Raw genomic sequence first — 13,066 nt, 5'->3', positions numbered from 1 at the left:
TCTAGTACACTATCAATTTTGCAATCATAATTTATTCCAATGTTAATAAAGCACAACTAATATTAACAACAGCTATCTACTAAAAAAAAACTAGTGATATTTGTTGTACATAAGTTTTATATTTTTACACCCATATTCCATAGGTTCTCAAATAGTTTAGTATCTATATATCTGCTGGCTTTTTACAGTCCATCTGTTGAACACCGAATCAGTGGGACTTGCTATACTGAGCTGTCAAACGGCTTGCATTGGCAGCTCTTGTGGCGCCCTCTGAGATCATTTTTGCCTGTCGATCCCTATTGTATCAAGTGCTTGGAATTTGGCAACTTAGGTAAGTATTGGAAAGTATAGTCGCTATCCCAATATTTTGAAAAGGCATAATGCAAGCTCATTAATGTGAGACTTTTTTGTAGTCGAGGTATTAATTGCTAGTAATTAATAAATACTTACAATCTCATATAAATGACTCCCAACAGCATCAATAGGAAGAGAACAACCCCACATCCAACGCCAACACTAAGAGGTAGCGCTCCGCTTTCTGCAGCCTCATTGCTGATCAGTTCACATCTCGGTTCTTCGCCGGACCATTTCCCGTCGTCCAAGCACTTGCGCAAGAAAGGCCCGACGCGCTGGTATTGGGGCAAGCAATGATACTCGATCGAGCTTCCGAACAGCGTTGAAGTATTCGATATGATTATACGGCCATTCTCGATTGTCCCTGGAGATTTGCAGTCGATGGCTGAAAATAATTTGAATAACAAATAAATAATTAATAGTTATAAGATTTAAATATTAAATAGACTAAAATCGTCATTCGCGTTAATTGTTGTCACTTGTCTTGTAGCTTGGCTGAAATGGCAAGGGGCAGGAAACACTGTTCGCTACACCGAACGTTGGGAGTTCCAAGATGCTGGAATGGCGACATCGCACTAGAATGCGCAACATTAGAACGCTTTAGGCGAACAAACGAGTCACAGGGAGCCGCTGGATTTAGGCGGCGTCAGATCGTGGCGTGTGAAAGACCCGAGAATAGACCTATGACATCAACAAAGTGTCCAGCAGTGGAACTCTATCAATTGGTAATAATGATGATAATCGTAGGAGAATCATATAGTCTGCTATTGCTCCGCTCTAATGTATAAACTTAGCATCTACCTAGGGAAACACAACATATACCCTGACGATGCTACTGCAATTCCAGCCAAAAAATTCTGTACCTGGCGGCCATAGGTATTGGCAAGGAAACATGAAGTGGAGTCGATCACAATGGATCGCAGAAGTGATACAGGGTACAAAAGAACCTACATAGTCCCAAAGAATTAAGATGATGTAATGAAAATGCATGATATTAAGTGAGTAGGTATAGTACACGACAGGTCAAGATCACAGAGTATGAGGCGGGGGGACGCCTCGCACAACACCTGCGCTATTTACCGGGTAAGCGCGGGGCTATACGGGTTTGCAAAACGTGATTAAATAGGAAATTTACGTCCCGTAATAGGCAGTAGGAAGCTGGTATTGCATAACGGTGCTCAGGTAGAAAAAAAATGGTTACTTACGTATGCACACTGGTGGAGTTCCAGCCCACACGCCTCTAGGCATACAAGTTCTTGTTTGGTTCCCTTTCAGACTGTAGCCTCTATCGCAGCGGTAATGTGCTTCACCACCAATGCCCAGGGTTGAAGACGCGACAAGCAGCCCGAGACTGCCCTTGATTTGGATAGACGGGTCCGTGCACGTTATTTCTGCAAACCAGATAACATTCTTTGTGAATTTCTAACGAAGTTACTCATATGCAGCGATGATCACCACCTCGATGATCCGACAATATTCGATAAAGTAATACGTAATCATTAAACAAGCTAAATCTTGTATTATGCTTGTGTAAACGTCCATTTTATTTTTGATTCACGCGCCAATTCAACTTCGCATGCGCGCGTAATCTTCGTTTGTTTTAAACTTTTGAAAAGAGGGTGATGACCTATTTTCAATTTGATACAGAATTTAAAATTATTGAGTCCCAAAAATATTTTACTTGCAATGCAGATGGCAGTAATTGCTAAAATTGCAATAAATCGTGTAAAAAAACAACTAATTTATGTTAGTGTGCATACAAACAACCTCCTTACTAGTAATAAACTATTGGAAATTGCTGGCCTGTGTACAGAAAAGAGCCGATTGACGTTTTGTTTTTTTATAGCGCAGAAATTTCCGAGCAAGTGGAAGAAAAATGATTACCTTTGCAAACTGGCGCTTCAGAGCTCCACGTGCCGTTGTCTTGGCACAACCTTCGTGACACGCCGTCCAGTTGCCAGTGTTCGTCGCACTCGTACAGAGCTGCAGCGCCGTAGTACGTGGCGTTCGTAGCAAGCGTCACCTTGCCGTTCTGTAAGCGCCCGGGATTGCCGCAGTCTACGTCTGAAAAAATATTTTGCTGATGAGATTAATACTGCGCTGTTAGAGCGATTACGCACTCATCCAATCCGAATCCGTGAAAATACGGATATGAAAAACTCGGACCGAATTCGGATATTTCTTTCGCACTATCTCTGATCCAAATTCAAGCTATTCAGTGGACATCTTTGACACACCTACGTCATTTGTCCGATTTGAACCCGAGGCATATCCGAGATATTCTCGAGGATGACGGTTAGAACTCGAATGATGGAAGTCGGATCTAGTGCGCAAATTACCATCCAAATAGTCTACGACTACTTTGGAACGAATTTTCACGGACTCGGATCGGATGAGTGCGTAACCGCCCTTAGGATCAATTTACATTGAAAAGGAATGGAATAGAAGCGATTCTTGTAACGAACCGCCCCTAGGATCAATTTACATTGAAAAGGAATGGAATAGAAGCGATTCTTGTAACGAAACTGCACATCGTATAATGCGTTAATGTTAACTGTGTTAACGTACAAACTAGATCGAATCAAAAAAAAAGTCGCACGCCATTTGCTATTGCGATCTTTATCTTTATTCTCGATTGATCTTTATCTTCGATTATCTTCTATAATCGAAAACCGTCCATCTCTGTTCCATGGTACGTAAACTTACATTGGCATTTTGGAGTCACTCCGCTCCACTGGCCGTTGTCCTCGCACGTGGAAAGGCTCTCGCCGACCACCTTGTACCCTCGTTCGCAGCGATACTTCACAAGGGCACCGATGCGGTACGTATTGCCGCTATTGGTGCTCACCGATGTTCTAATCAGCGTACGACCGTGCATACGATCGTTTCCCGTTACTGACACTATACTATTTTCGGCTACTATTGGCTCGGGACAGCGAATTTCTGTAAAATGATAAATACATATATTAAGTAAGTTGGATATAAACTACATCCATACTTCCATACTAATATTACAAATGTGAAAGTGTTTGTTTGTCTGTCTGCTACCTTTTCATAGCCCAACAGTTCAAACGATTCTTACGAAATTGGGTACAGGGTTAGCTAATATCCCGAGGACGGACTTAGGCTATTTTTTATCCCGGAAAATCGAACAAGTCCCACGGGATTCCTAAGGACCCATCCGCTTAACCGATTTGTTAGAAATTTAGTGCCGAGGTAGCTTGCGTCCCTGTAATTGACTTAGGCAACTTTTCAATCAAACAATTCCCACACGATCTTTAAAAACCTAAATCCACGCGGACGAAGTCGCGGGCATTCTGTAGTAGATTATAAATGGGAAAATTTGTTTTTTGGATTGTTCTCCAATGACGCATTAGATGACTGCAACTGTTTAAAGATAGCACTCCAACGATATCTACAAAACTTCACCCGAATTTTACCATTGTAGTTAGAAATAGGTAGGGAGTGGTTCTTAGTAAGTAGGTAGGTACCTTCACATCTGGGCGATGAGTCACTCCACTGATACTCTTCAGTGCACACTCTTCTCACAGCTCCCACAAGTCTGTAGTTGGTTGTACACGCGTATTGAATCACGCTGCCCAAATGAGTTGTGCCGTTCAGTAACTCTGACGTACCGTAAGGCAGCGGGGGCAGTTTTCCACAGTCTACATCTAGTACAAAAAAACCGTAAAAATCAGTATCAATACATTGTATCAGAATTTTGATTACACATGATTCTAGATTGCTTGATGAAGATGAGTTTAGGAAAATCAAAAAATCACTGATTTCATTGCTTTGTGTGCAACCTTCAAAATATGTACTACTGTGGAGATGTTGACCAGGATAATAAAATGTTAGTCGAGATATAATATTATGACGGGGTGAAAGCGAGCGAGATTAGCTCAGGTTCGAATCCTGTCAGCTCCTAAATTTTTGATAAGTATTTAAAAATTATAATTTGCTTACATTCACACTTGGGCGATTCGCCTGACCACTCCCCATCTTGCTGGCAAGTCAAGTTGGGCTCGCCAACAAGCTTGTGTCCTTTCTCGCAATGGAAATCGATTGTTGAGTGCACATTGTAGTCGTAGGCTTCCATATATCCGCCTGCCGGGACCTCCGGGTCTTGGCAAGATATTACTGAGGAAAAAAACTCAAATTAGACCTAAGGTCAAAAAAATCTACAACACGTATATTATTTAGAACTAAGTAGGAGAAACGAGAATACTTTGTACGCATTCGTTGCCCTTTCGTATTAAAAATTTAGTTCCAATTTTTTTTTTACCAAAATTGAATATGCTGGCTAAACCGTATGTATTTTGTTATTATGGTCAAAATTCTACTTTTTACTAAGCTATTAGACTGATTCTACTACATTGCTGTTATTTGCTACTACCCAGTGAAGAGTTCCGACCTCCAGTTTTGAAACTTTTCATCAGATTTTCACTAAAGTTACATCAAATCTACTATCTACAGGTAAATGAAATTATTGGGTATAATTTTGCGTCGTCACAACTTACGTTCACATGAAGGAATATCATGAGACCACTTTCCATCGCGATTGCAGGTCAATATATCAGTTCCAGCCAGCCAGTAGTCAGGTTCACAATTGAATTGGGCTATAGATCCATATGTAGTTGTGCCGTTTAGTAGCCTGAACGATCCTTTATGCACTTGCGCTGGGGTACCACAGTCTACGTACTTGCAGGAGGGGGGTGTTCCCGACCAGACACCACCGAGATTACATGTCACACTCTGATAAAAAAAAGACTATTAAAGCAATGTTTTAGAAAGTAAATAAGTATCCTTAGTACATAAAACTAAATCTTACTACACGAATGCTCAAAAAAGGACAGTCTTTACAGTGTTCATATACAAAAAAACTCACCTACATACATAATGTATGCATGTAAGTTTCGTTATCCTACCATTTTCTACATGCCTGAACAGTTTTGGATGTATCTCTAGAATCCTTATAGTGACATTTGCTATAAATGCTGTCAGCGTGGCACGAAATCGCATGGATACTGAGCGTATTTATTTACGATCTTTGCGGACTGGTATGAATATGAAAACGCTAATATGAATTTTGAGCTGAATAAGATTTTGGTCTAATTATTATCTACCTATATTGCGACTTACCGGTGATCCAAAAAGTATAAAGCCATTCTGGCAAGTATAAGTAGCCAGCGAGCCGGCTTTGTGGCCTCCGATGTCAAATGTAGCCCCGGTGACGGGCGGCGGATCGGGGCACCAATCGAACAGACACTTGGGAGCTTCTCCATCCCAAATCCCCTCGTCGCCACAAACACGTTCCTGTTCCCCTACTAAAGTATGGTTCTCCTTGCAAGAATACACGGCTCTTGCACCGTGAGTTGTTCGGCTATCTACTAGTGCAACATCTCCATCTTGAATAGGAGTCAAACCACCGCAATCTACATCTGAAGATAGCCAAAAATAATTACATTAATAAAAGATATAGGCAACTACCTATGTAAAAATCATTAATCAGATTATGCTTGGTAACATACTATTATTTTATTTGAAACAAACTTACATTTGCAGCTAGGCGCCGTACCAGACCAAAATCCGTCATTTTCACACTCTCTAGTTTTATCTCCGACGAGCATGTGACCTTCTGGGCATTTATAAGCTATGGAAGATCCGACTTTGTAATTGTTCCCTTCGATTGTCGTGTTCAAAAGTTTATCGGGGCTCCCGCAGGTTGCCGGTACTACAAGCGAGACAATTCGTCAATATTATAACCATTTAGGCTTGAACAAAAACAACGCGTGACGGTAGCGACTTGCGACGGTGACTTGTCCAACGCGGCTTCTTCGGTATGCTTAGTATGAGATTTGTCTCGCTAGCGTTGATAAAACTATTTATTAATCTTGATTTAAAAGGCAAAAACTTAGATTCTAATTTCGCAACATTTTTGCTTGGAGCGCTGGCACAAAATTGAGTTTGGACTAAATGATTGAGCTTTAGAACAGGTTTTAAAGCCCATTTTACTTAACTCTGAAGTGACTCACGAATTCTGTCAATAAAATCTCATATTAAGCACACTGATATTGAAGTAATCATATTGCGGAACCCGTGAACGCATTATCGCACTTCAGAGAGTGATATGGTTACCAAAAATGTTCACGTCACGCGTTATACATGTCTAAACCTTTAACGGATTGAAAGTTCTAATCTAAGTAGGTAAATTCGCATAACATGCAACAACAGGTACAAATCGTCTTGTTATGCAAGCATTAAGTAGAGGCAATAACGTTACGAGTCAGCAATGCAAATTTAAAGTCATTCACTTTGCTACGCTTTGAAACGTCTAAAGTGGAAAGAAAGTGTACTCGCGTGTTACAAAATTTGGCAATAGCATTCACTTTTCGATTTTTTTAAGTGGTTAGAATTATAATAAAATAACATTCTTTATGCAGAAATGAAATACATACAAACACCCAAGTAGCACACGAGGCTGCTTATCAGCCGAATAACGGATTCCCATCACGCTTAAAGCTGAATAAAAAAGCTGCATAAGGGCTGTATAGGGCCCTATACAGCTCCTATAACTCTTAAATGGGCACAAATTATTCAGCCTTAAGTTCAAATAGCTGCTTAAGAGCTGTGTAGCAGCAAATTAACAGTGTTACAAACGGTAACGATAGTACTATGCGCTGAATATCGACTGACTAAAAGATCACAAGTTACTCTTTATTCAGAAAATACGTAATTATGTACGCTCTACTACATGTTTTAAACCGGTAAAAGTTGCTTGCGGCCTGTTGAAGTAACAAACTTACTTATAGCAAATTAATCCTATAGCTGCCAATTGAACACAATTGTTTCGTGGAGTGAATTAAATACGTGGATGATATTCAATATTCTCTGGTACATTTTTTACATATTAATATAAGAAAAATGATTGGGAATGTAATTTTACTGACATTATACATAGTTATTGTCTAAGAAAATTTTAATGCGCCACGAAAATATTCGGTTTTTAATTAATTTTGTGATATAAATATGCCGTGATGAAAACTTGGATAAACAATTTTTAGAGCCTTGAAAAGAATTTTATGATAAAAAGTTATTATTGTGATATCAGGAAGCAAAAACTAATGCAAAAAATTCCTAATTCATACACAAAACATCATAAGAGTTGAAAAATTAATCAGTATATTTATATAGGTTATACAATAAAATGGTGGATCATGTTAAACAGCGACGTGAATAGTTAAAACTCTTATATTCTGCAAAAGGCTGTCTAATAGTTCACTAGTGTACTGTAATTCAGCAAAAAACTGAATAAATTTACACATGTGAACTGTATACAGCTATAAGCTGTTTTCTTTACTTTTATTGGTTCACAAGCTCTACCGTTAGCCATAATGTGAACAATTAAACAGTTGATAAACAGACTCTTTAGGGATCCGTATTATTATATCTAAAACCACCACATGGATAACTTGTAGCACAGAATATATAATAGTACTATGTACTTGTAGTTCAAAGTTGTCATAGCGATATTATTTAACTACCTATCAAATTGGGTAGAAAGATATTAATAATATATACTTAGATATTTTTTATTGTAAAATATAAACCATTAACATTTAAGTTACCCTTTGACTGATTCCACGCACATATTCAGAAAAAGTCTGATTAAAGATACTTATGTGAACCACTATAAAGTAGAAGCCGTTAATTCGATACACTAGTGAGTCTCTAAGCAGCTGCGAGGCATCTAGTGAATGTCTAAAAAGTCGTTATGCAGACACTATCAATTGCAGTATAAAGGCTGATTAGCGGTAGACACATTCAGCAATAAGCAATAATGTAGGCCACAAATCATCCATTATACAGCTATTAACTTTATAATAGTTCACTCGTGCCCCTTTAATAAGTCTGTGTAATAGGAGTTCACCAAATACCTTCTTACACAGCATTTGGCGTAATTTTATCCACTAAACAGCCCTTACTACGGTTAAGGCATTAGATTATGTTAAAAGCTGAATAGGGTCATTGAAAATATACCTTAATAGCACTCTTAGCTTATTAATGGTAGTTTTGTTGGTCTTAATCAGTTTTAATGCAGCTCTTAATCAGCCTAAGCTGTTTAAATATCACTGATAGCTATTTTACAGCTGTAGGATCACTAGTGTACTTTTAAAAGAGTCTTAATACGCATAGAGTTTCAAATAGGTCTAAAAGTGAGTATTTATACAGCTCTCTGTGCTACTTGGGCATGTAAATAAGCAAAATGGCAATTTCTCAAATGCTTACAGGTAACAATTTTCTAAAAAAAATTATACGTTCATCATCGCTCATGTAAACAGTCTAACAGATCATGTATTTGAATGAAGATTTTAAAAAGCCACAGATGAAAACTATCTCGTGGACTAGAAGCCAGCGAAAGCCTTAAATAAAGAGTTTTTCGAAGGAATGATCTTCAAATTCTTGACAAAATTAGAACTAATTCACAACAGTCTATCAAAGCCGACTGATTGCAGGGAGCTCAGAAATAACAAAAAATTGACAATGAGAGTAACCACTACACAGACAGCTTGAAAAACAATCATGACTGCTTCAAGCTGCAACTATCTAGTGAATTGCAATTACTACTTACTACAATTAATTGTCATACACAAGACAGCTTGAGCAGTTGACATCGGTCCTTGTAGATTAACTGTCAATCGTTTAAGCTGCATACGTAACTGTTTACATATGTAGTTATTCTATTTCATACTAACCATTTAGCCTTGGTTGTAGTAGTGAGTGTACCGATAAGCGTTAACGCATTTGTGACTCAAGATTTGTGTGGTCAAGACTGAGTGCCACGTAACAATGTGTATGTGTGCACATAGCCAAGCGGTTTTCGTGAAATACAACAACTATGCTTATGGGTGATCTAAAAAAAGTTTTGTTAGTAAAATGTCTTGCAGTCGCAGCTCAAATTCGCAGAGCAGTTAACAAAATTCTAGATATGTACCTATGAAGGTGACACTCACGGTACTGGCAGATCCAGTGCAGGTAGTCCAGATTGCAGCCAACGTCGTTCCAGAGCCACGCGCGGCCTCCATCCAGCACTACGCAGTTTTGCTCTCCATTATAATTGTTTGGTTGATCCTTTCCCCATGCCGGCTTTGACACAGTTTCACCTGCAATTGAAAAAAAAAACATGTCATGTTTCAAAGGAATACTCAATCCTTCATACTTATACCTATGTAGGTACTAATTTAATTGAATTACACATTAATTAGAGATAAATCTATTCTAATATTATAAAGAGGTAAAGTTTGTAAATTTGTTTGTAGGAAGTAACCTACTGAACCGATTTTGAAAATACTTTCACTGATAGAAAACCACATTTTTCCTAAGTGACATAGGCTATATTTTATTTTCAAGCACCCGTACGAAGCTGGGGCGGGTCGTTACTTAGAGATAAAGTTAGATGGAGACTGTTAAGATACTCACCATCAACCCATTTCCACGTTCGAGAAGTTAGTCCAGGCTCCTTTTGCGCACCAATCCAAACCAGTTGTGTCTTCAACTGTGTTTTCCGTCTTTCCAATTCCTGAATTAAATAGCTTGATGTTGCTCCCTTATAACAAGACAAAAAATATATTTTGAGTGGTATTGGCTTCTATCGATATAAATTTTCATATGACTTACAACATAACATTGGGAAGATTTATACAGTAAAATATCTGAAGGGTGAATTTTATTCATAAATTATTAAAATTTGCCATAAATAAAGAAACAATATAGGGTCCCTTACTGAGTTCAGATGGTGGCCTTGCATGTTCCATCGCTAAGAGTTATAAAATCCATAGTAAGCAATGCTTGGACCTTACTTCTTAGGCTACCGAACCTAGGGAGCCTTCAGATTAACAGTTAATCTGAGGACTGGAATACTTTTCGCACTTTAACAAACGCTTATTTAAGTAATCTAAGTGCTTTACGCACTTTAGCAATAATTTAAAGAATAACTTCATTCATAATACCTAGTTACCTAAACCTACTTTGTAACCTAAATTACAAATTAAAAATTGCAGAACCGGCAAGATTCGAACCTGCACCTCCTCTGAATATTGTGCTTGGACATATATATTAATATAAAACGACATTTTTGTTTATAAAAGTAGGTAATTATTGAAAATGGATATTATATAATCTACAATTTTATAAGTTTATAACCTCTATCCTTGTAATGTCAAACTTGTACTTGACAACTCGATGACATTGACAAGTGACAACACTGACAAGGATATTTTGGCACTTGAATGACATTGACAGGGGGGCGTAGTTGTAGAATAAAGGCTACCAGCAAATAAAATCTCCTCACTTTTAGAGAATATGTTGAAAATGTTAATGTTAAAAACAGAGTAAGCTTTATCAAATTTTAACTGAACGAGGAATTGGGAAAGCCGTCCTTATTTCCACAGCTAGAAAGATTGATACAAGCTATTGATAGGCCATGGACTTGCAACTTATCATGTTTACCTGCTCAAATACTATATTTACTTAGTACTATACATAGTTATAAGATGCAGACACATTAATTATGCTGTGTATTAACACTATATCGCGATATTAATGTACACGGAAAGACCCTAATATTTAAAAAAAACTGTGAATTTCAGATTTTTTTACTTAGCAACACCACATACAGCGTGGCACTTCACAAGATGGCGGCATTAGTTCCGATTTTGGCCACGCGCCAAAAGATCGTTATCGCACTGGTTTATGGCACTAATGGGCTTTTTGGCTGTTGCTTTTCTTTGACAGGAGCGCGGCAAAGTTCAAGTTCAAGGCATATTTTCAGGTTTAAAGAAAACAAACATATTTATATATATTATTATCATTAATAATAATATATCGGTCGGTCTTCAAAGTATTCCGCAATTTTTTACAGACGTATTTAAATGATTTAGAAATTATCTTGAACTGAAATCTTATTATCTTGAAGTGTAGGTAAAAAAGTGTCATATTTATAAAAGTATGTAGTTGTAGTTTTATAATATTTCCTGATTTATTTATTTACCTGAAATCCATGTATAAGGTCTCCGCCGTGTGCTTGGCATTGTCGCCTAGCATCTTCAAAAGAAGCACCCTTCGCTACGTTGAATTCGTAACAGTTTCTAGCGAATGCCGCCAGTTCTATGTCCGCCGACGACCCAGCAGGTGCGCATCGATCGTTGGAGAATTCTGAATACAAAGGAAATTTATTTCGTGACGTCATTTTCTGTATCCAAAGAGCAGACGTACTAAAATGTAGAGAAACCAGCGATATAAATGTTCTACTAGATGGGGCGCTTCAAAAGACAAACTTATAATCGAATCAAAAAATCTAGACCTCTGTAACACATACAAGCCTTTTGCGCTTTTGAGAGCAAGTTAAAAGCCTAAATAAAATAAATACCTACCTATTAAAAATAGATAGGTATTTATTTTATTTAAAAAAAAAGTGTACACCCTTAGTTTTATCTCGTATATCGCAATGAAACGAGCAGTATTAGGTAGGTAATTGTACTGACCTTCCGTTGTGAAGACCTCGACTTCGCACAACGATAGGGAACCTTCGACGCCGACTAGTTGCAGGAACACATGCTGCCCGATCAGAGGTCGAGCGCAAGTGAACGTCTTCGTTACTCCTTCATCTGCGGGAAATATAAGAAAATTTTAATGAACAATAAATAGCCACTAATTAGGTACATGATTGCACAGTCCCAGGATGTTCCTATATTATCATAACAAACATTTATTCATATCTATAATATATGTAGTTTAGCTAGCTTACTATAAATTTAAGTTAAATTTATTTTATTCAAAAAAGCATCTAACGGTCTTCTTGGCTCTTATGTTATACATATTATGTCGTCGTTTATGTTCTAAACTTCTAATACCACACACTATTCCGAAGAAAAAAAAATTAGACTTTATACTTTCTCCCAAAACCACCATGATCCAAACTTCATAGTCGCTGGTCGTTCCTCCCTGTGTTGAGGCCAGAGAAACTTTTAGCTTTTATAAAATACCGAAGGTCCGGCACGCACTGGCTCTCTCTCTATCAGTATCCATGTTTGAGAACGCTTTGATAAAGTTTTGAAGTAAATTCATGGAACTATTTTCATTAATTCGTGCGACGTAGAAACTTATTGTTTATGTTTACCGTAGCTGTTCACGGCGTGCTCTTCTGGGAATGCATAATTTTAATTGACTTTTCAATAGTCGGTTTAGTCTATGTTCTGCACCAAATATCTAAATTTATATTATGTAACTCATTTGGTCAGTGAGCAAGCAGACAGTCATAATGCAGAGTGGAGATAAGGCTCTGTTTTGACCTTTGGATGCGGAGCCCTAAAAAGGAACCCCGTGACATTGCTCATATCATTATGTCTGTCGCAGCTGCTATGGCTTGGGGTGATTTTTGCATGGTTCGGGAGAGTGAGACAGGCTCCTTTTTCCCGGGAAAATCAAACAGTTCCCACGGGATTAAAAAAAAACTAAATCCATGCGGACGAAGTTTAGCTTTGTTCATGAAGCTGTAAATTAGTTTAGCTTAATGTAACCCGCGCATGTGACTTTATTTACATGCAGCCATATCATAGTAGGTAGGTAGAAATTACACGTATTTCGAATTTTGACTATACTACCTAATACCACACGAGTAGATAGTAATACTATTTATTGTACCTTCCTAAGC

The 13,066-nt window shown here is 37.9% G+C and overlaps 1 protein-coding gene across 3 annotated transcripts in view; it reads right to left on the bottom strand.

The window, feature by feature from the left end:
• LOC123880305 (sushi, von Willebrand factor type A, EGF and pentraxin domain-containing protein 1) overlaps positions 1–13,066 on the bottom strand; it is a 76,998-nt gene that overhangs the window by 4,307 nt on the left and 59,625 nt on the right. Inside the window, exons 5-17 of one of the 3 annotated variants that reach the window (XM_045928350.1) lie at positions 11,898–12,020; positions 11,405–11,568; positions 9,835–9,961; positions 9,369–9,518; positions 5,912–6,088; positions 5,497–5,795; positions 4,875–5,109; positions 4,321–4,494; positions 3,846–4,025; positions 3,061–3,297; positions 2,239–2,418; positions 1,560–1,745; positions 451–739 (exon numbers count right to left, since the gene is read on the bottom strand). In XM_045928350.1, the coding sequence (XP_045784306.1) occupies positions 451–739; positions 1,560–1,745; positions 2,239–2,418; positions 3,061–3,297; positions 3,846–4,025; positions 4,321–4,494; positions 4,875–5,109; positions 5,497–5,795; positions 5,912–6,088; positions 9,369–9,518; positions 9,835–9,961; positions 11,405–11,568; positions 11,898–12,020 (2,521 nt within the window). Of the gene's footprint in view, positions 1–450; positions 740–1,559; positions 1,746–2,238; positions 2,419–3,060; positions 3,298–3,845; positions 4,026–4,320; positions 4,495–4,874; positions 5,110–5,496; positions 5,796–5,911; positions 6,089–9,349; positions 9,519–9,834; positions 9,962–10,399; positions 10,519–11,404; positions 11,569–11,897; positions 12,021–13,066 lie in introns of those variants that run through there. The other 2 variants (XM_045928351.1, XM_045928352.1) reach the window with 2 other exon arrangements.

This window comes from Maniola jurtina, chromosome Z (genome assembly GCF_905333055.1).
Source record: "Maniola jurtina chromosome Z, ilManJurt1.1, whole genome shotgun sequence".
NCBI classification, from domain to species: domain Eukaryota; kingdom Metazoa; phylum Arthropoda; class Insecta; order Lepidoptera; family Nymphalidae; genus Maniola; species Maniola jurtina.
This window is presented reverse-complemented; position numbering and strand designations above follow the sequence as displayed.